Consider the following 22,874-nt stretch of genomic DNA (forward strand, 5'->3'; position numbering starts at 1 on the left):
TGTTCTGGTCCATTCTGGTAGAAACTCCTAAATTCCCACACTGGGTCGGAGGGTCAGTGTTCTGGGTCAGTCTGTAGCCACAGACACAGGGACCTCAAGGGACTGACTTTTGTCCCATCACCCTGCCTGCTCCTCCCTCCCTGACACCTCTCCGAGCCTCAGGGACTCTTCTCTCAGCCAGTCACTGCCTCCTCTCCTAGGGAACTCAACAATCCTCATTGGGTCCAATGCTGTCTTTCAGCCAGTCCATTCATATTGACAATTACAGAGGAGGGCAAGCAGGGCCTCCACCAGGCTTACAGAGCCTCCTGAAGGAGAGTCTCCCCAGCATTTATAGTGGGAAGAAAAGGGGAGAGAAGTCTGGGGAATCAGTCTGGAACCAGAATATTGGGTTCTAGGGCATTTTCTTCAGAGAAGACTGGACACAATCCATAGTTTTCCATTCTCTGGACATGAGAGGCATCTAGAAAGGGAGGGAGCAGGGGCCTGGGATTAGAGGCAGGAAGGCCTCAGTTTACTTTTCACCACAAATAGCTACTATGTGGGTGCCTCAAAAAAAGCCATTTAATCAAATCTATTTCATCATCTGTAAAATGGGGCCTAAGAAAAAATCCAAGGGTAGACGGATTCACAAGTGAATTCTATCAAACATTTTAAGAACAACTAATCCTAATACTATACAAGTTATTTGACAAAATAAGCAAAGGAGTCTTAGCCTTTCCAACTTCCACTACTTGTCTCTGGGTCTTTTGAAAATGGTTGCTGCTACCTTCTTAATACCAATCTTGATCTTTCCTACTGAGTACCTAAAGAATGATGCAGGCCTCTCCCCATTTGAGAAATTATGAATTCACAGTGGCCTTTGACAGAGGCAGTATCACCAAACCTCTTTACCAAGAACTGGGAGTAGGGATATAGGACATCTGACCTGGTATAAGCGATGTGGGAAGGGAAAGTGACTCAATGATAAAGTTGGGAATGGTGTCCTGTGACATTTGGGCTGTGAATGTGAGTATGGATAACCAGTAGCTAGTTCTAGGAGAGAGCCATGTTAGTTTGCCTCAGAAGATGCTCACCATGAGGTAAGAAGTGGAGAATGAGGCTCAAAGGAAAGGAGAGCCACAGAAGTCTGGTGCCTTCTGGGTTCCTGGTCCAGACTTACCTGGGACCTAAAACTAAAGTGTTGGTTTCCAAAAGGCAGTGATCTCAGCTCCTCAGGGTCTCGCTTATATCTAGCCCACTCTGGGTGGGTTTTCCCACTCCTAAGAGCCCCACTCTGCCAAGACTCTGAAGCCCCAGGATTTACCCTTTCTTCCAATGGGTCAGGACTTCTAGATTCTGCCTGTCTCTACTTGCCAAGCCCAGCCCCTCATCATAGAGAATTTTCCACCCCCCTTAACAGACTTTTTATCCTTCACTCTGATGTGGGCCAATAGCAGGCACTGATGGGTAGAGAGGAAAGGGACCCTCAGACTCTGAAATCTGCATTTCTCATTAGTGAAACCTAGTTAAACATCAACTACATTGGTTAAACAACTACAAAACCTGTAGTTTCAGCATCAAACTTGAATTTTAGATAGTTGCTACCAACTCTGTGTGTGGAATCTGTAATATTCTGTCCTGGGATATGAAACTAATTGAATTCTACAGAATTCTATAGAAAAAAGACATTATTTTCTTGCTAAATTAACTTCTCTAAATCTAAATGCCATGAAATGATGAATAAAGGAATTTGAGAAAAGGGTTACGATTTTAAAAAATGATTTAATTCTACATGCTGTTGTAAAGTAAATGATAACTTCTCATTTCCACTTTTAATCTTGCTTGCATTAGTTTTGTTTGTACAAATAGTTTTGAGTTTAATATAACAAAATGCAACTTCTTCACACCTCAAAATACTATTGATTTATTATTTGCTCACAAATTCTTCCTATATCAATAAATTGATCTGAAAGGTAAACTGTTCTATGCTCCCTTGATTTTCTAATCTAAGGTAATAGAGGGAAAAGATGAAAACATAAGAGAGATACTTTCCACATAGTTCCATTTAGCTGGCTATTCTGTGGCCAGCATTAGGGGTCCCAAGCCATGCATACAGAGAAGTTCAACCATTAACAAAACTGGAAGCCTAGGGCTCCCAGGGGGCAGTCCAGGGGGCATTGCAGGAGACATTCTGCCCGTCTTGTGATTTCTCAAATCTATTGCTGCCCTTTTCCTGCTGCCACTCTATCCTCACTAAATGGTTTCCATCACACAATCCTGGCCTCTGAGACAAGTTTAAGCTCACGTTAAGTATGCTGCCCTCAAAAGGGGAATAGAACAAATTTCCTTCACACGATTGCAAGATTGGAGCTAAATGTGAACATCTTTCCACATAGCTTGTATTTTTAAGATTCCTTCCCAGTGGGAATTCTCTGGTGTACAGGAAGAGAGGAGTTCTGACTGAATGTGTTTTTTCATTGCTTGCATTCATACTCCTTTTCCACACTGGATTCTCTGATGTACAGCAAAAGAGGGGTTCTGACTGAATGTCTTTCCACACTCCTTGCATTTGTAAGTTTTCTCCCCATTGCAGATTCTCTGATGCACAGCAAAAGAGGGGTTCTGACTGAATGTGTTTTCTCACTGCTTGCATTCATAATGCTTTCCCACAGTGTGGATTCTCTGATGTACAGCAAGAGCAGAGCTACAACTGAATGTCTTTCCACACTGCTTACATTCATAAGGTTTCTCCCCAGTATGGATTCTCTGATGTACAGCTAGACTGAAGCTACGACTGAAAGTTTCTCCACACTGCTTGCATTCAAAAGGTTTCTCCCCAGTGTGAATTCTCTGATGTACAGGAAGATAGGAGCTGCAACTAAATGTCTTTCCACACTGCTTGCATTCATAAGGTTTCTCCCCAGTATGGATTCTCTGATGTACAGGAAGATAGGAGCTGCAACTGAATGCCTTTCCACACTCCTTGCATACATAAGGTTTCTCCCCAGTATGGATTCTCTGATGTACAGAAAGTCCGGAGCTACGACTGAATGTTTCTCCACACTGCTTGCATTCAAAAGGTTTCTCCCCAGTGTGGATTCTCTGATGTACAGTAAGATAGGAGCTGCAACTGAATGCCTTTCCACACTCCTTGCATTCAAAAGGTTTCTCCCCAGTGTGGATTCTCTGATGTACAGAAAGATGAGAGCTGCAAATGAATGTCTTTCCACACTGCTTGCATTCATAAGGTTTCTCCCCTGTGTGGATTCTCTGATGTACAACTAAGTGAGAGCTCAACCTGAATGTCTTTCCACACTGCTTGCATTCATAAGGTTTCTCCCCAGTGTGGATTCTCTGATGTACAGAAAGAGCTGAACTGCAACTGAATGCCTTTCTGCATTGCTTGCATTCATAAGGTTTCTCCCCTGTATGGATTCTCTGATGTACAGCAAGACCAGAGCTATGACTGAATGTTTCTCCACAGTGCTTGCATTCAAAAGGTTTCTCCCCAGTGTGGATTCTCTGATGTACAACAAGAACAGAGCTTTGACTGAATGCTTCTCCACAGTGCTTGCATTCAAAAGGTTTCTCCCCAGTGTGGATTCTCTGATGTACAGCAAGACTGGAGCTACGACTAAATGTCTTTCCACACTGCTTGCATTCATAAGATTTATCCCCACTATGGATTTTCTGATGTACAGCAAGATAGGAACTGCAACTGAATGCCTTTCCACACTCCTTGCATTCATAAGGTTTCTCCCCAGTGTGGAGTCTCTGATGTACAGCAAGATGAGAGGTGCAAATGTATGTTTTTCCACACTGCTTGCATTCATAAGGTTTCTCCCCAGTGTGGATTCTCTGATGTACAGTTAGATGGGAGCTCAACCTGAATGCCTTTCCACACTGTTTGCATTCATAAGATTTCTCCCCAGTGTGGATTCTCTGATGTACAGAAAGAGCTGAACTGCACCTGAATGTCTTCCCACACTGCTTGCATTTATAAGGTTTCTCTCCTGTGTGGATTCTCTGATGCAGAGCAAGACTGGAGCACCGACTGAATGTTTTTCCACATTGACTGCATTCATAAGTTTTCTCCCCAGTGTGGATTCTCTGATGTAGAGAAAGAGCAGAGCTGCAACTGAACATCTTTCTACATTGCTTGCATTCATAAGATTTCTCACCAGTGTGGATTTTCTGATTGGCAAGACTGTCCCTGTGCACAAAAGTCTTTCCACACTCATTATTTCCACTAGATTTTTCCTCGTTTTGAATTTCTTGATATTCAATATGAGATGAATTTGGGGGTGCAACACAGTATTCTCTGAAAGCAAATTTATCAGGACCATCACTTGTGAATCTTTGTGGGCCCAATTCTTCCACAAGAAGGCTCACCTCTGTTGGAATTGCCTTCATTTCAAGTCTGATCTCACCTTCTGAAAGAAACAGTAAAGCATAAATATAGAGCAAATATATACACCTATATAACTTTACCTCCTTTCCTCAACTGTCAGAACATAAACCTCTTCATATCCTATTCCCTCAGGTAAGAAGAAAAGTCTTTCATTTTAAATGGGCACAATACATCCTATGAAAATGCCATTACCTCAAACCTGAAGGACAATGTAAATAAGAAATAGCCTTCCATGTGATCTCATTGGCTCTTCATAACAAATCTAAGATTTTGGTCAGGCTAGTTTTATTATATTCCTGACTCAGACCATGACCTCAGAAAGGATGGATGAGTGACTTGACTGGAAATCCTGGCAGCTGAGACCAAATGTTGTGACTGGGAATGGTCTCTCCATAGTATTAGACAATTCACTTTCGATCTTTTTTCTTTTATTTTCATTGTCTATGCATTCAATCATCTCTTTATAGATATGACACCACTGGGTCATGTAGTCTAAATATTCCTATTATTTCATCATTTATCTTCTTTGTAAGCAATATAGAATTCCTTTTGTGATTTTTTGTTCCAGTATCTGAGATCAGATGAAGAAATTCAGCACTCTTTTTTGCGTTTATCCAAGGCATAAAAGATTTTCTTCGGTTCCCTACTCCTTTAGAGTAGCTATTACTTTTCTTTAAATGGCTCTTTTCACTAAAGTGAAATCCTTCTTCTAAATATAATTTAAACAAATACATGGCACTTCCCATGTTAAAAATATGTCTCATACACCAAGTTCAGTCCAAGATCCTTTTGTAAGGAAATGGGCTAGAAAGCTTGTAAAATTCTCTTCGTATTACCCCCTTCTACAGATACTGGCATTTTCATGATATTCTTCATAAAAATCCCAATACAGTTGGTTGTGCTTTCTCATTGGACCTCAGAAACTTGCTAGGACTTTTAAGCCTGGGCAAGTCACAGGTGCTCTGTTCGTTTCAGACTCCTCAACTATAACATGGACATAATAAAATCAAGTGACTCCTAGGGTTCCTATGAGGATTAAATAAGATAATATTTATAAAGTGTATGATAACATATTAGGGGACATATGAAAATGATGTTTATTTTTATCATCAGTATTTAGATTATTTCCTCCTTTGATTGCTTTTCTCCTTAAACTGTCATTCTCTTCACTCCTCTAGTTCCTCATTTCCCCACTGAATTAGATGCATTTCCATTCCCCAACACTCCTTTCCCCCAGATTATCTCAGAGTGAGACTCGGGATCTGTTGCTTCTTTCTAAAACAACTCCATATCTGGGTTCTAGATTGTGAGCTCTAGAACAGCCAAGACTGGTGTCTCCCTTCCTTTGTATGGTCAGGGCTTAGTACAGTTCCTAGAACATATTTATTATTTAATATTTTTACTGACTGGGCCCAGGGCTTAAGTCAGGCCAAAGCTCTACCAGGATCCTTGTATTTTCATCTCTATCCAGGAGGGCAAATGCATGCTCTGGCCTCAGCCCTGTTTCTGTCTCTCTTTCTTGCCCTTATTGCTCAGCAGTCAACAGTAACTCCATTGGAACTAAAGCACACCTAATCCTGAGGATCCCAGGTTTCTCTCTAGCATTTCATTTCTAAAGTGAGGTGCTGTGGTCACCTGATTGTCCAAGAACTACACAAAGCCTGAGCCCAGAAACTAGGAAAGGGCCTGGGCTGATGATTTAGGGAAAGCTTAGTCCTGGACCGCTTCTAAGTAAAGTAGCAGTATTCATTCCTGCTCATGGGCTGCAGGTCAATGGAGAGAAGGAAAATCAGGAAACCAGCTGCGTGGCTCCACTCTACACTGAGGCTCTCTGACCTCTGTTGGGTCCTCAACATGGCAAGTCAATTCTGTAATGTCTCCCTCATAGATTCCCTTTCCCACCCACCACAGCAGCCTTCCAAATATTTCCTTGATCTCCAGCTCTGCCTGATGGCTTCCTCCCACCCCTGCCTCACCTTCTGAGCTAAGAACTTGGCCTCATATGCCACTGAACAAAAGATGGACCTTTCTGCAGAGCTCTCTTATTGCCCACATCTCACCCAACTCAGCTGCTGTCTTTTCTTCTATGGTCTCAGGATCAGAGGGAAATGTCATTCTTTTCCTAGCTAAAGAAAATCTCTTTCTGTGGGCAAAGATGGCCATCCTATCCCTCATCTAAGCCCGTCATTTCCTCCCTGCAGCGCCCCCCCCCATTTTTCTTTCATCTTCAGTCTTTCCCACACTAATGGGCTAATGACTCTTTTCCTCTGGGAGCCAATAAACCATTTCTCCAAACACTCTCACTTGATCTCTTCCTCTCGCTGAGATACCATCAAACATCTGTCCTCAGGTTAATGGCTAAACTACTAAAGATGGCCATTTGCAGTACATTTTCCTACTACTTTCTGTTGTTTTCTCTGCTATACTTTCCCCCAGAATTCTCAGTCTGGCTCTCCTAAAGCCTGAGGAAACCTCCCCCATTAGACCTCTCTAGTGCTCCTTTTCTTCTGAGCCTTCCCTCCTGTAACTGGATGCCTTGGAGCTGGGATCTAGAGGGCTTTTACAGAACTGTTGACATGGTGCTATCTACTCCAACATAGAGTGAGCTCCATGAGGACAGGGGATGTCCACTGCAGCCCTTTATGTCCCCTGTATCTAAGATCAGGATCTGGCACAAAGGAAGCACTCAAATGTCTTTCTGGATACTAAAGAGCTGAGAGGGAATAAGTTCAGCTCTTCTATCACCTGCAGGAGACTTCCAGTTCCTTCAGCCCCAAACAATGACTTCTTAGAGGGTCACAGACTGATTCCTTGTAGATATCTAATAGAAAATCAATCCATCAGCCTCATCTTATAGACAGGGAAACTGAGGATCAGGGTTCAGTGACTTGTCCAGGAAGCCCCTGCTAAAACCTCTTAAAAATTGAAAAGCATCTAGATCATCTGGGGTATTGAATTCTGTCTTACCATACAGGGAAGTTGAGAGGGAAATACAAAGGAGGGAGTGAGGCAGGGAGTACAAAAAGAGAGGGAAAGAGAGGAGGCAGGGAATTTAATGACCCTAAAAAAAAGAGTGGAATAAAAAAGTTGGACGAGGAAAGGGAAGTAAAATAAGGGAAGGGATTAGGGGGATTGATTAAAAGCAAAACACCGGTGTAGAAGGAAATAGTGAAACAAGAAAGGGTAGGAGAGTGGAAGAAATCAAAATATTGGGGAATACACAGGTGGTCATAAGTTTGAATAACTTTGAATGGGAATGGGATGAACTTACCCACAAAATGGAGGAAAATAACAGAATGTATTAGAAACCAAAATCCTACCATATGTTGTATAAAAGAAAAACAATGAGGTAAAGGTAAAAGGCTGGAGTAAAATCAATTGGGCATCAACTGAGAAAAGAAAGCAGGAGTTGCAATCATGGTATCTTACAAAGCCAAAGTGAAAATAGATCTGATTAAAAGAGATAGGGAAGGTAAATTCTTCCTGATAAAAGGCAGTATAGACAATGAAAAAATAGCAGTACTCAACATGTATGCACCAAAGGGCAGAGCATCCAAATTTCTAAAGGAGAAACTAGTGGAGCTTAAGAAGTAAATACAGTAAAACTATAATAGTGGGAGACCTGAACCTTCCTCTATCAGATCTAGATATAAAACCAAAAAATAAAAAAGAAAGAGGTAAGAGATGTGAATGAATCTTAGAAAAATTAGAGTTAATAGATAATGTGGAAATAAATAAATAGGGACAAAAAGGAATACACCTTTTCAGCAGCACATAGTACATTCACAAAGATTGTATTAGCACACAAAAACATGGCAAACAAGTGCAAAACAGCAGAAATAAAATACAACTTTTTCAGATCATATTGCAATGAAAATAATAATGAATAAGGGCACATGGGAGGCAAATCAAAAATTAATTAGAAATTAAATAATATGATTCACCAAAATTGGTTAAAGAACAAATCATAGAAACAATTAATAATTTCATTGAAGAGAATGACAATGATGAGATATCCTATCAAAATCCATGGAATGCAGCCAAAGCACAGGGAAATTTATGTCCTTCAGTGCATATATTAACAAACTAGGGAGGGCAGAGGTAAATGAATTGGGCATGCAAATTAAAACACTAGAAAGAGAACACGTTAAAAATCTCCAGACAAAAAACGAATTAGAAATCCTAAAAATTAAAGAAGAAATTAATAAAAATCAAATGTGAAATAACTATTGAATTAATAAATAAGACAAGAAGCTTGTACTTTGAGAAAACAATAAAAAAGACAAAGTACTGGTTAATCTAATAAAAAAGGAAAGAAGAAAACCAAATTAACAGTATGAAAGATGAAAAGGGTAACCCTACCTCTAATGAAGAGGAAATTAAGGCAATCATCAAAAACTATTTTGCCTAATTATATGACAATAAATATAGCAATCTACGTGATATGAATGTTTACAAAAATTTAAATTTCCTACATTAACAGAAGAAATAGAATACTTCAATAATCCCATATGAGAAAAAGAAATTGAACAAGCCATCAAAGAACTCCCAAAGAAAAAAATGCTAAGAAAAAAGGGTCAGATGGATTCACAAGTGAATTCTATCAAACATTTAAGGAACAACTATAGGTCTTGATCAATGATGCATGAAAAACCCAGTGGAAATGCACCTAGGGTATGGGTGGAGGGGGGTGGTTTGGGGAGGAGAGAAAGAACACTAATCATGTAACCATGGAAAAATGTTCTAAAAATAAAAATAATAAATTAAAAATATATGAACAAATAAAAAATAACTAATCCCAATACTATACAAAGTATTTGACAAAATAAGCAAAGAAGGAATTCTACCTAAGTTCCTTTAATGACACAAATATGGTACAGATTATGAAGCCAGGCAGATGAAACCTATAGACTAATCTCCTTAATAAACAAAGCTGCAAAAATCTTAGAGTATTAGCTAAAAGACTCCAGCAAGTGATCATGAGAATTATTCATTATGATCAGGTGGAATTTATACCAAGAATGCAAGGATGGTTTAATATTAGAAAAACCATTCACATAATTGACCATATCAATAATCAAACAACAGAAATCACATGATTATCTCCATAGATGCAGAAAAAGCCTTTGACAAAATACAACACTCATTCCTATTGAAAATTCTAGAAAGTATAGGAATAGAAGGACCTTTCCTAAAAATAATAAACAGTATATGTTTAAAACCATCAACAAGCATCATCTGTAATGGGGACAAATTAGAAGCCTTCCCAATAAGATCAGGAGTAAAACAAGGATGCCCATTATCACCTCTATTATTTAACATGATACTACTAACACTAGCAATAGCAATTAGAGAAGAAAAAGAAATTGAATGTATTAAAATAGGCAATGAAGAGACAAAGCGATCACTTTGCAGATGAAATGATGATCTACTTGAAGAATACTAGAGAATCACCTAAAAAGCTAGTGGAAATAATCAATCACTTTAGCAAAGTTGCAGGATACAAAATAAGCCCACACAAATAATCAGCATTTCTATATATTTCCAAAACATTCCAGCAGCAAGAGTTAGAAAGAGAAATTCCATTTAAAATTATTCTAGACATATAAAATAATTAGGAATCTATTTGCCAAGACAAACACAGGAATCATATGAACACAACTACAAAACACTTTCCACACAATTAAAACAAGATTTAAAAAATTGGAAAAACATTAATTGCTCATGGGTAGGACAAGCTAACATAATAAAAATGACAATCCTACCCCAAATAATTTACATATTCACTGCCATAAATATCAAATTACCAAGAAATTTTTTTACTGAATTAGAAAAAACAATAATAAAGTTCATTTGGAAGAACAAAAGGTCAAGAATATCAAGGGAAATAATGAAAAAAATGAAGGAGGGGGCCTAGCAGTACCAGATCTTAAATTGTACAATATAGCAGTTGTCATCAAAACAACATGGTACTGGTTAAGAGACAGAAGGGAGGATAAGTGGAATAGATTTGGGGTAAATGACCTCAGCAAGACAGTGTATGATAAACCCAAAGAGTCCAGTTTTTCGGACAAAAATCCACTATTTCACAAAAACTACTGGGAAAATTTGAAAACAATATGGGAGAGATTATGTTTCGATCAACATCTCATACAAGATAAATTCAGAATGGGTGAATGATTTGAATATAAAAAGTAAATTATAAGTAAATTAGGTTGAACACAGAATAGTATACCTTTCAAATATCCGGGAAAGGAAATATTTCAAGAGTAAGCAAGAGTTAGAAAATATTACAAAATGTAAAATAAATAATTTTCATTACATTAAATTAAAAAGTTTTGTACAAACAAAACCAATGCAATCAAAACTGAAAGGGAAGGAACAAATTGGGAAAAAATCTTTCTAACCAAAACCTCTGACAAAGGTCTAATTACTCAAATTTAAAAGGAGCTAAATCAATTGTACAAAAAAATAAAGCCATTCCCCAATTGGTAAATGGGCAAAGGGTATGAACAGGCAATTTTCAGGTAAAGAAATCAAAACTATCAATAAGCACATGAAAGTGTTCTAAATCTCTTATAATTAGAGAACTTCAAATCAAAACAACTCTGAGGTATCACCTCACATCTAGCAGATTGGCTAACATGACAGCAAAGGAAAGTAATAAATGTTGGAGGGGATGTGGCAAAATAGGGACATTACTATACTGCTGGTGGAGTTGTGAATTCATCCAACCAATCTGGATGGAAATTTGGAACTATGCCCAAACATTGCCTGCCCTTTGATCCAGCCTACCATACCACTGCTAGGTTTATACCCCAAAATGATAATAAGGAAATAGACTAGTACAAAAATATTTATAGCCATGCCCTTTGTGGTGGTAAAAACTTGGAAACTGAGGGGATGCCCTTTGATTTGGGAATGGCTGAATACATTGTGGTATCTGTGGGTGATGGAATACTATTGTGATAAAAGGAATAATGAACTGGAGAAATTCCCTGTGAACTGGAACGACCTCCAGGAACTGATGCAAAGTGAAAGGAGCAGAACCAGGAGAACCTTATACACAGAGATGGATACACTGTGGCACAATCGAATGTAATGGACTTCTGTACTAGCAGCAATGCAATGACCCAGGACAATTCTGAGAGACTTAAGAGAAAGAACACTATTCACATCCAGAGAAAGAAAAGTGGGAGTAGAAGCACAGAAGAAACCAACTGCTTGATCACATGGGTTGATGGGGATATGATTGGGGATGTGACACTAAATGACCACCCTCGTGCAAATATCAGTAATATGGAAATAGGTCTTGATCAATGACACATGTAAAACCCAGTGGAAATGCGGGTTGGCTACAGAAGGCATATGGGAGGAGCGGAGGGAAAGAACATGAGTCATGTAACCATGGAAAAATTTTCTTAATTAATGAATTTAAAAAATTTTAAATAACAGTAAAAAAATAAAAATAAAAAAATAAAGCCTCTGAAAAAGAATTCCAAGTCAGTTCTTCCTACCCTCAAATCTAGCCCTGGCTTCACCAGAGCACACAGAAGCCTCTGATCAGTGCAGCTCTCCCACACCTCTTTTACCCTCCTTCACCTGGGCAGCAGCTCCTCTGGCCTTCTTGCTCCAGCATCCACGGGGCTTCCTTCTGCTCCAAATAAAAGATCACGTCTTCTGGGGGAGCTGGAAGCCCTGGGCATAGGGAGTCAGTTAGAGAGGAGGATGGAGAGAAGTTGGCCACTGAGTTCTCTTTAGGGAAAGATTTGTGAGTTCAGCATCTCCACTCAGAGATTCTGTCCATGAGGTTCCCACTGCCTTCACTCCTCATGTCTGTAATGCAGGAGCCCAAGGTAGGATGGGGCTGTTAACTTGCTGGGGGACAAGTGAACAACAGCTCCCCTCCCCCATCCTGTTCTGGTCCATTCTGGTAGAAACTCCTAAATTCCCACACTGGGTCGGAGGGTCAGTGTTCTGGGTCAGTCTGTAGCCACAGACACAGGGACCTCAAGGGACTGACTTTTGTCCCATCACCCTGCCTGTTCCTCCCTCCCTGACACCTCTCCGAGCCTCAGGGACTCTTCTCTCAGCCAGTCACTGCCTCCTCTCCTAGGGAACTCAACAATCCTCATTGGGTCCAATGCTGTCTTTCAGCCAGTCCATTCATATTGACAATTACAGAGGAGGGCAAGCAGGGCCTCCACCAGGCTTACAGAGCCTCCTGAAGGAGAGTCTCCCCAGCATTTAGGGTAGGAAGAGGAGAGGGGGAGAAGTCTGGGGAATCAGTCTGGAACCAGAAGATTAGGTTCTAGAGCATTTTCTTGAAAGAAGGCTGGACTCAGTCCATAGTTTTCCATTATCTGGATATGAGAGGAATCTAGAAGGGGAGGGGGCAGGCACCTGGGATTAGAGGCAGGAAGGACTCAGTTTACGTTTTGCCACAAACAGCTACTATGTGGGTGCTCCAAAACAAGCCACTTAATCAAATCTATTTCATCATCTGTAAAAATGGGATAATTGTGTCACTGAATTAGGAAGATGAAGGTGAGGAAGAAGTGTCATAATATCACAGAGAAAACCCTCAGAAGAGCCTTGGGACAAGAGTAGGTCATTATGAATGCTTCATCCCTTCCCTCCCTTCCTCACTGGTTCTACTGGAGGCTTAGGGCAATAGGAAGGAACACTAAGGACAAAACTGCCCTCCTGGGGACACCAAGGAGCTGTGAGCCAGGAATTTATGCTGGTTAAAGAGACAAAGATCCCTAAAAGAGGGGAAGAGGGTGGTAGGAAAACCCTCCTGAAGAGTTTTCCCAGAGGGGTTTAGGAAACCCAATTCTGGGCCAGGGAGAGGCGAGATGAAATCAGCTCTCTAATTCCATGTCTGAGATTCTCCAACTCAAATTTGATCTCGGACTTCAGGAGCACCAAAAGAAGCCCCCAAGGTACCATTACACAATACAATGACCTTTGACAAGAGAACCAAGCAGCAGGAGGGCCCTGGCTCTGGGACTCAGCATACCAGCCCTCATCCCTTACTCATCACTGAAAACTGCTCCCAACCCTGCCTGCTGCTTAGGGTGATATTCCCTTGGATGGCAGACTTGGGCAGCAGGGAGAGGCTCCTTACCCACAGAGAGCAGGTTCTGGGCATTCTCCAGCATCACCTCCTTGTACAGCTCCTTCTGGGGAGGGGACAAGAGGCGCCACTCCTCCCTCGTGAAGTCCACAGCCACATCCTTGAAAGTCACCACCTCCTAGAGCAGCCCAAGGCAGAGCACAGAGGCCTGAAAGTTACATCACAATGAAGAGCCCACCTCTGGTCAGTTACAGGAGGAAACTGACCCACAGAGAAGGGAGGGGCCCAAAGGTCCCGCCCTTTGTCAGCGTCAGAGCCAGCACCAGAAGCTGAGTCTGTAAGAGCCCAATGGAGGCTTGAGAGAAGCAGCTCTAGGATGCTCCGGAAGGAAGCTGAGGAGTTTCTAGTGTGTGAAGGGAAATCTCTAGGGGACCCCCAGTGCAGCCTGGATCCCCAGGACCCCTGCAGTGGGATGCAGGAGTCAGTCACATGACTGTGGTCCTGTTGCTGTGTCCCAGAACAGCTAGCATCAGTGTAATAGTCACAAACGTGCCAGAGCCTGAGCCACGGAGGGGGGAGCTGGGAAGGTAAAAGGCAGGTGAGGGAAAGAGAGAAGCTTTTGTACCTCCCCTAGAACTAACTGGCTCCCTGGGCTGGGGTTTGTCTCTGAGCTTTCCTGATCTCTTGGTCTCTGGCAAGCCCAGACTAAGAAAGCTGAAATGAGAATAAGATAAGAAGACAAGGAAAAGTGCTTTGAACACCAAACAGAATATTTTGTATTTGATCCTGGAGGGAATAGGGAACCACTGGGGTTTGTGGTGTAGGGGAGTAACAATCAGAAGTGAGCTGTAGGAAAATCACTCAGGTGGGAGAATGGAGGAGGCCTTGAGGTGGGAAGAGCCTTGTGGGAGACAGACCCAGCAGCAGGTTGTCTTAATAGTCCAGGAGGGAGGTGATGTGGACCTCCACCAGTAAGATGGTAGTGACACAGAACAGAAAGGAGCATATTGGAGAGATGCTGCAAAGGTAAAACTGACAGGTTGTGGTGTCATATTGGATATGTGGGTAAGGGACAGTGAGGAGTCAAGGGGGGGCTCTTTTGTTTTGAGCCTGAGGGACAAGGAGGAAGGTGGGGCTTCTGTCTAGGTGAGAGAACAATGTTTTTGGGACACACTGAGCTCAAGATATCTACTAGTCACCTAGTGTGAAATCCCTGTAAGGAAATGTGAGATGAAAGATTGCAGGTGTGCACAGAGATCGGGGCAGAAAATGTAGATCTGAGACTCATCAGAGTCTCAGAGATGATGCTTGAATCCTTAGAAGGTGATGAGATCACCAAGTAAAGAAGACCAGAGGGCCAAAGAGAAGGCAGAAGGAACTCCCCTGGAGGGAAACTGGCCTCCTGGCTAATCCTTGGCCAAGACCTCCATGGTCTGATTCTGAGACTTTCCAGGTGATGTCTGTCTGCCTGCAGGAAATGTTCTTCCTCTTGCCTCTGAGCTTCCTTTGAGTCCCAGCTGAACCCTCCCCTTAGGAACCAATGATCTCCCCAGATCTCTGAGAGCCTTCCCTCCCACAATGTCTCCTTCCATCTTGTCCACACAGAGCTGGTTTGGACACGGCTGTTGAGGGGTCTCCTCAGTCAGACTGGGAGCGGGGGGCCTGGAGGGCGGCCAATGGCTTCTTCCTTCCTTTGTGCTGGGCAGTGGCCTGCACACACCAGGGTGTTCTTCCACAATGGCTGACTGGCTAGCCAGGGCTTGAGCACATAGTCTAGCTTATTAAACTGGATCTCTTACTCTATTTTCTCTCTGAAATTCTTACTTTCTCTCTTTTCCTCTATTTTATTAATAAATTACTAAAAACTCATTTGGAATTAATTAATTAAATTCCTGGTGACCATCCTATTCAGTCCAACAAACAGAATTTTACCCTTTACATTGTCCTTTGCACTCACTTCTGCCCATGGAGAAATCTGATATGGGAGGCAGTGCCTAGGGGGAGCTCTTGGGGTCTGAGCTACCCAAGGACCAAGGAATCCCTCCCAAAGGTAAGAAGAGAGCTGGGAAGGGCTGTTCCTCTTGCCTTAGCTATGGGTACAGAAATGGCAGGAGTAGCTTCCCAGCCCATCTTGTGTTAAAGCCATGGAAGGGCCTCCCTAGCTGATGGGCCTTCCATCTGGGGCTGGAATGCACTTACCTGGGCTGGGAGTCTGTCCCTCTCAAAGGCCATCCCTGGGACTCCAAACTCCCTATAGAGGCAGCAAAGTAGCCCCAGTGAGTTCATCTGGTGAAGCTTCTCCATCTTTTACCAGCCTTGTCTCTGTAAGGGTTAAATTAGGAGTCTTGACAAAATAAGAGAGCAGGTTTTAATGAGAATATAGCAGAGCTGCAAATTTATATTATCCTTTTAAGCCAGAGGAAAGAAAATTTTTAGGAGATTTAAACAATTAACAATTTAGTTCAACTAAAATAGAGATAGTAAAAGAATAGAGTAAAATGAATAAAGGAGAGAAAGAAAAGTTCTTAATGTCTATACTAGTTATCCTATAAGTACTGTTAATAACAACCATCCTACAAGTTTCCAACCCAATCCAGCCCAATTCAATCAATGTTTAATCCAATCCCAATTAAGGCAGTCAATGTAGATCAGCCACCTTCCAAAAAGCTCAAGAAAAAAAACCTAACAGCCCAAACCAAAACCTCAAAACCCAAAAGCCCTCTAAAGGCTAAAGTCAAAACCCTCTCTCAGCAAGCTGAGGTCTGTCTATATTCCAGCAACTAACTGCCAAAAATACCCAACACATAGCAGCAAACTTTCCCCCAACTGCCAGCCTTAACTGTCAGCAAGTGACAGATCCACCAACTGATGCTGTCCCGCTTTTATACCTTTTTTCTCCCTCACTTCCTGTCTCTATGGTTTTTACTTCTTGTCTAAGGATTCTACTTCCTGTAACTGTGAACTGGTTAATCCCTACACATCTCTATGGTAAGAGGACCTGCAGGTCCCCTGTTAAATTAAAAAAGGAATAAAGAATTCCTTTTCACATCTCCCCATTCAGGGTCTCGCCTCCTCCTTATCCACCCCCCCCCCCTTTCTGGCCCCCTGAATGGAACTCCAGCCAAAGCTCTTCCCAAAAGGCTACTCTTGGCCCAGGAATGTCTGACTTCTCTGCCCTTCTGAGAATCAGGAGCTGCCCTGGAGCCCCATCTTCCTCACTGCCTTTGGGCCCACTCTCTGGGCCAATTGCTCTTGGTGGAACCTGAGAGGAAAGCTTCCCTGATCTCCTTCCCAGCTCTGGATCTGGCTCAGCCCCATCCCTCCTGGTCCAGGCCCTGGGCCTCTGCATCCTGAGCTGGGGAGGGAGAAGGGACCCAGAGGGCACAGGTTTTCCCTTCACTTTCCAGGGCCAAGGTTGCCCCACAGGGATCTACGTGGGGTGAGGGGCTACAGGAGTCACCAAGGGCCTGGCCTGCCCTCAGGGGAGAGCCTGCTACCAGCAAGGAGGGCAGCTGGGGAAGAAAAAAGAAGAAAAACTACAGACAAGGAGAAATGAGGAAATCTGGGAGGGCTAAACCTGAAGGTGAAGAGAGAGGGGGTCAATGGGAAGAATCTTGTGTCATACCATCTGCTCTAGGAGGATGCTTCTTGTGTTGACAGGGGAGAAGAGGTAGATACAGAGAAGACGAGGATACACACAGGGCATTTCAAGGACCACAAATTGTCATTTCCATTCCCTCTACATTCTGCACCTGTTCTGTACTTCTGGCGATTCCCCATGAGGAAGAAGATAGTTCTTGCCCTCCAGGAGCTCACAACCCAGTGGGGGAAGGAGACAATACATAGACAAATGGACTCAAAGCAAGCTTAGTCTAGGAGAAATAGGGAAGAATGGATAGAATGAAGGCATTCTAAGATGGATGAGGGAAGGTTTCCTGTAGAAAGTTTTTAGTCTTTAGTTGGAACTGACAGGAATTTTAATAGGGTCAGGGATCTGAAATACGGAGTGAAAATATTTCAGACATGAGGCAAAGCCATTGAAAATGCCTAGAACTAGACACAGTCAGATCACATGGTGGATAGAGTGCCAGATCTGGAGTCAGGAAGACATGGTTTCAAATGTGACCTCAGACACTTCTTAGCTGTGTGATCCTGGGTAAGTCACTTAACTCTGAATGCCTAGCCCTTATCACTCATCTCTCTTAGATCTGATCCTGAGATGGAAGGTAAGGGTTAAAAAAACTTTTCCTTTTGGGGGCAGTTAGGTGACTCTGAGAATAGAGAACTAGAGACTAGAGACATAAGGTCCTGGGTTCAAATATGACCTCTGATACTTCCTACCTATGTGACCCTGGGAAAGCCACTTATCCCCAATCGCCTACCTCTTAGCCATCTTCTGCCTCACAAAAGAGGCTTACCATTAAATCTAAGACAGAAAGTAAAGGATTTTTTTTAAAAGTCTGCAGCTGAATGAATCCAGGGAGCCAGGTTTCCTAGATCCAAGAATACAGACTGGGGAGTAATGAATAAGAAGGGATGGCTGAACCTGGGGAAATGGGATAAAGGGGTTCTGGGGTCTCCTTGGGAGCTGGTAGGGCACCTGGGACCCTCTGGCACAGCTGAATGAATTTGGGAGGGGCTGGATCTAGGGCAAGAGTGGGGTGTCGGATGGGTTGAGTAGGGGGTGTGGCATAGCAGGAGGAATGGATTGAGTGGATATTGTGGCAGTAGCAGGGACTGGGTGAGGGATGAGTGGAGTAGTGGGAGGAATAGAGTTTTGTAGGACTGGGTTGGACAGAGACTCTGATAATGAGGTATGGAGAGATAAGCCTCCCTTACTCTGGGGTTTTTTAGAGTTCTGTTCAATGAAAGCCATTATCCTCCCTAACCTCTCTTCAATATTGTCCAGGCTTGAGTTACATTCAAGCTGAGCTTGTGGTTCCCTGGATTGTTGTATAGAAGGGGCAATTGTTTGGGCTGTGCAGGAAGTGTGTTGTGCTTGGAGAGGCTAAGATAAATCTTTTATTTGACTTTCTAATATATCTAGGGTGTTTCTCAAGTCTCTCTGAGAGAGGTAAAAATAAAACTCTCCACTTACAAGTATTACAATCCCACCCAAACACAGTGCAAGGTATACCCCAGGTAATATGTTCTGTGGGATTACGAACCAGGAAAAAAAATCATCTGTCCAAGTTTGGTTATGTATTCAACAGCCCAGAGGACCCAGTTATTTACTAAGGTGTTCAATGGCTCCAACCACATTTTTGTTTAGTTAATTGTTGAGTTGCTTGTAATATTTTGACAGTAGATGTTGCTATTGTTTAGGTTTTCCTTTGGCTCAAGGTTGGGGTGTGGCCCTTTTGAACACTGACCTGAATTCAATTAACCATCTGGCAAGTGGAAAACAATGCCTTTAGCCCGAGGCTGAGTTTCTTTTAGAGGCTAAGTTTAGAAGGGGCACAGCGGAAACTTTTTGCAGCCTAAAAATTTAATTTAAAAGTCTTAGGGACCTTTTTTTCTCTCCTTCTTCCTCAGGCTAAAACCATGCACTTTCCTCTTTGGGCAAAAACACCACTTTTTCTAACTAGCCCCACCAGGCTTTTGCTTCTCACTTAGATTTTTAAAACTAGAGGCATGTGGGGCTTGGAAAAAGAAAGTAGACTCCCAGGAGTAAAACAAGGTTAAGACTTAGTTAATTTCAGCTTAAAAATCACTCTAATAATAAGCTACATCCAGTAACCTTCATCAGTTTCTTCAGAGATTTTTTGCTGCAGGATGGAATTTCTGCTTTGGGAGTGGAGCAGAGCTGCTTCTAAGCTTTTCACAGGTGTGGCCCTTGGCTAGTTAAGAAACAAAGCAGTTTGCTTGTCCCCAATAAAGTAACCAAAGGATAGAATTCCTCACCAGGTGAAAACCAAGGGTCAGTGAACTGGGTTGTTTGTTCCCAGAGGCAAGGGGGTTAGTGGAAACAGTCTCCCCAGCTGAAGTCTCAGGGCCTTGCAGCTCAGATTAAAAATGGTTGCTTTCTAATGTGTTTTAAGGAGGAAATAATGTTTATACTTACCTGATCTTGCACCTTTCTGAACTGAAGATTTATAAGACTGACTTAGGGACAGTAGCAAAAGTAAAAGAAAAGTCAAAAAATTTAGGAAGATTGAGGGTACTAGTCACAACCTTTGGATCAGCCAAAAGTAAAAGGTAAAAATTATGGTTGGACTAGATATTTAAGAGTTTGGTCACCAGGAATCAATTACCTGATTCCAAATAAAAAGACCCAAGTCGGGATGACTTTTATGGCGGTTTATTTACAATTAGGAAGAGTGAAGGTAGGGAATGAGAGAGAGAGAGAAAGAAAGAGAGAAAGAGAGAGAGAGAGAGACAGAGAGAGACAGAGAGAGAGAGAGAGAGAGAGAGAGTTACTTTGTCCAAACTGGCCTAATGTAAGTGTTAAAATGAATGGTTTGGCTAAATATATGAAAATTATAAATCTTTTATTTATAAAATAAATAAATTTAGAGGTGAAGAGTGAAATACAAAAGGTTACATTAATCTCTCTAATTAAATATTGTTCCAGTGCTTGGCTCAGGCAGGACTTATTAACCTTCAATCAGAATTAAACTCTCTCCAGAAGATAGGAATGGGAAACCAGCTATCTACACACTCAAGGCAATGACTGGAGCTGAAGGTGACTCCTGAGGCAGACTTTCTTCTTTGAGCTGACCTTCTTATCAAAGCCAACTACCTTCTTGGAGTTCACTCTCTACTAGTCTCCTTCACCAGACTCCCTGCTTTTATTGTGGTTTCCTGTTCTTGCTCCTTTTAATGGGGGCCAATCCCAGTTTCCAAAATGTCTGAGTTGTCACCTTTGGATTCATACCTTTCTCAGTGAGTGAACTCCTCTTCTCACCTAGTATAAAGAAAGGTGTTAACTCACTGAGCGATTTTCAAGCTTCTCCCACCTAGTTCAAGCTTGTGTTAATACAAAGTTATTGCCAAACTAAGTGTTAACTTCCACTAGGCAAAGAGAATAAAGGATTCCTTTTTCACAAATGTGAACTCAAAGAGAACCAAGAATTCCCTTTTACACTAATATGGACCTCAAAGAATTTAAAAAGAGTGGCAGTTTATACTTTTGAGTGATAAGGAAAAGGAGAAAGAGAACTCTTATTTAATGGAAACATTAAGGAAGGAAATAAAGGAATTAACTGCTAAACAGGGAGAGAAGGATGAAGAACACACTAATTCAGTGGAAACATTAAGGAAGGAAATAAAAGAATTAACCTAAACAATTGGAAATGCAAAGTTCCCTTACAAGAATCCACAAAACAACTACTAACATGTTATTTTTGTGGAAATGTGGGCCATATAATTATGAATTGTAAAAGAAATCAGGAAAATAGAAATAGAAGCTTCAGGAATAATGATAATAATAGGAGCAATAGTAATCCGAATGAGGCAAATCAAAACACACATCCAAACATTTATACTCAGTGCAGGAACTCCCCTTGGTATTGGCGACCTCAAAGAGTCTGGAGGTGAATTTTAAGCTTTTTCAGATCCCATTGCCTTACTGATGTTAACTGTTTCAGTTTATTCCCCTTCCCATAATGAAGAAATCTCTGTAACACAATTCCAAATACGAGATTATGTAATTTACTGTTAACCACTTCACAAGCTATCGAAATTGGAAAAAAGAACTTTTGGACTCATTGCTCACATGGATACCTTGTACTGACACTGAATGACTGTGTCCTGTCACATTTATTGTATTTGCTAATTGTTTTAAGATTTAGTTTTGTTTTTAAGTGCACATATTAATCTAATTGATCATATTCCATTATACTATGTCACTTTCAATTACTGTGTTTTGGACATTGTCTTTATTTGTACCCTCCCTCTATGATTGGACTGGTGATAAAGCCCATAAACCCTTGCAGAAACTCTTTTTCATGGAAGAACCATAACTCCTTAGGGATGCCAAGTTTGTCACCAGATCCATCAAGGTCACATGTTGCCTATATAGCCTTTTATTCTTTTTGCTGTTAATTGTCACAGAGATGATGGGTGGACTCCATCAAACTGGTTTCAACCTGTATATAAGTTTTGGAGAATTTAATAAGCTAAATCTCTCAATTGATTTTAATGGGTCTTCAGAAGTGATTTTTAGATATCTAGTAGCTTGCCTGCCTCTGAGTTGTGTGTAACAAGTGGTAAGGGTCCATTTGTAGTTGAAGTGGAGTGCAATGGCACTACTATATTTTCCCATCTCTGCAGTTATTGAAAATGTAATGGATGAGACATCTGAAGTGATTCTCACTGTTTAGTCCCCTGGTCCATGTGCAAATGGGTGGGACATATTGGAGACAGTTCTGTTACACTGTTAAAGTCTCATACCACAGGGAGGGAGATGCCCAAGTGGCTTAGTTACCCTGTGATGGGTTATAATCTCATCCAGGATGTGGGAATGATTTTTCCTGTGAAGCCTAGTAGTTTAGAAATGGGTTTTTTATATTTTTAATTCTTCAGCTTATTCTACTCTTCCACCAGAATGATCTAAATTCTTGGTGACATTTTAGACCCCAAAGGTTTCCATCAGCAGTACAGAGGTTTGTATTTTTGTTTTTCTGGACCCTCCTGACAAATTTTGGAATGATGACAGTAATAGACTGGTAAAAATATCTCACTCAAGGTTAAAAGATTATGCCAAAGGGAACTGCCCGCTAATTGGCATTCTGTCAATGTGTCTAATAATAATTTTTTCTTCTTTTATTTTCCCCTTATCTCTAACTATTGTAGCTTCCTCTTAGAAAGTGCAATATTGTATGTACTTTTAGCTAGAATATCTTTAAAGGTATAAGATAGTTGTCTCTAAATGATCCATTGGGGAGACTAGTCTCCTAAAGGATCAGAGCGGGAATTGTATAGAGGGAATTTCATCCCCTCCCCCTCCTGGATTGCCAACCTGGGTTATGCCATTTTTTTACATACCAGTACTGCATCCATGAACTGTTTTTTTTAAAACTCTTAACCTTCCGTCTTGGAGTCAATACTGTGTATTGGCTCCAAGGCAGAAGAGTGGTAAGGGTAGGCAATGGGGGTCAAGTGACTTGCCCAGGGTCTAACTTGCCCAGGGTCACACAGCTGAGAAGTGGCTGAGGCCAGAACTAGGTCCTCTCGTCTCTAGGCCTGACTCTCATTCCACTGAGCTACCCAGCTGCCCCCTCCATGAACTGTTGATAAAAGGGTTTGGGTAGAGCCCAACTAGGTCTTTTTGGCTCGCTACTTCCTGGAGCAGGGAGGGGACAGATGGAGAATCCTGAAGGATGAGCTACAGGTGGTCAGAGTAAGAAAGAGACTTTAAATCTATGTTAATCTATATTTTCTATTTCAAGTGATTATTAA

General features: G+C 41.6%; 1 protein-coding gene across 1 annotated transcript; it reads right to left on the reverse strand.

The window, feature by feature from the left end:
- Positions 1–2,721: 2,721 nt before the first annotated feature.
- On the reverse strand, positions 2,722–15,776 carry LOC123230475 (zinc finger protein 571-like; the record flags this gene model as incomplete). The annotated part of the gene is made up of 4 exons (XM_044656623.1): positions 15,672–15,776; positions 13,739–13,807; positions 3,678–4,092; positions 2,722–3,425 (listed from the first exon to the last, which is right to left on the reverse strand). Coding segments are annotated over exons 1-4 (1,293 nt in total), but the record flags the coding sequence as incomplete, so codon positions are not given.
- Positions 15,777–22,874: the final 7,098 nt, after the last annotated feature.

The sequence above is a fragment of the Gracilinanus agilis genome, chromosome 1 (genome assembly GCF_016433145.1).
Source record: "Gracilinanus agilis isolate LMUSP501 chromosome 1, AgileGrace, whole genome shotgun sequence".
NCBI classification, from domain to species: domain Eukaryota; kingdom Metazoa; phylum Chordata; class Mammalia; order Didelphimorphia; family Didelphidae; genus Gracilinanus; species Gracilinanus agilis.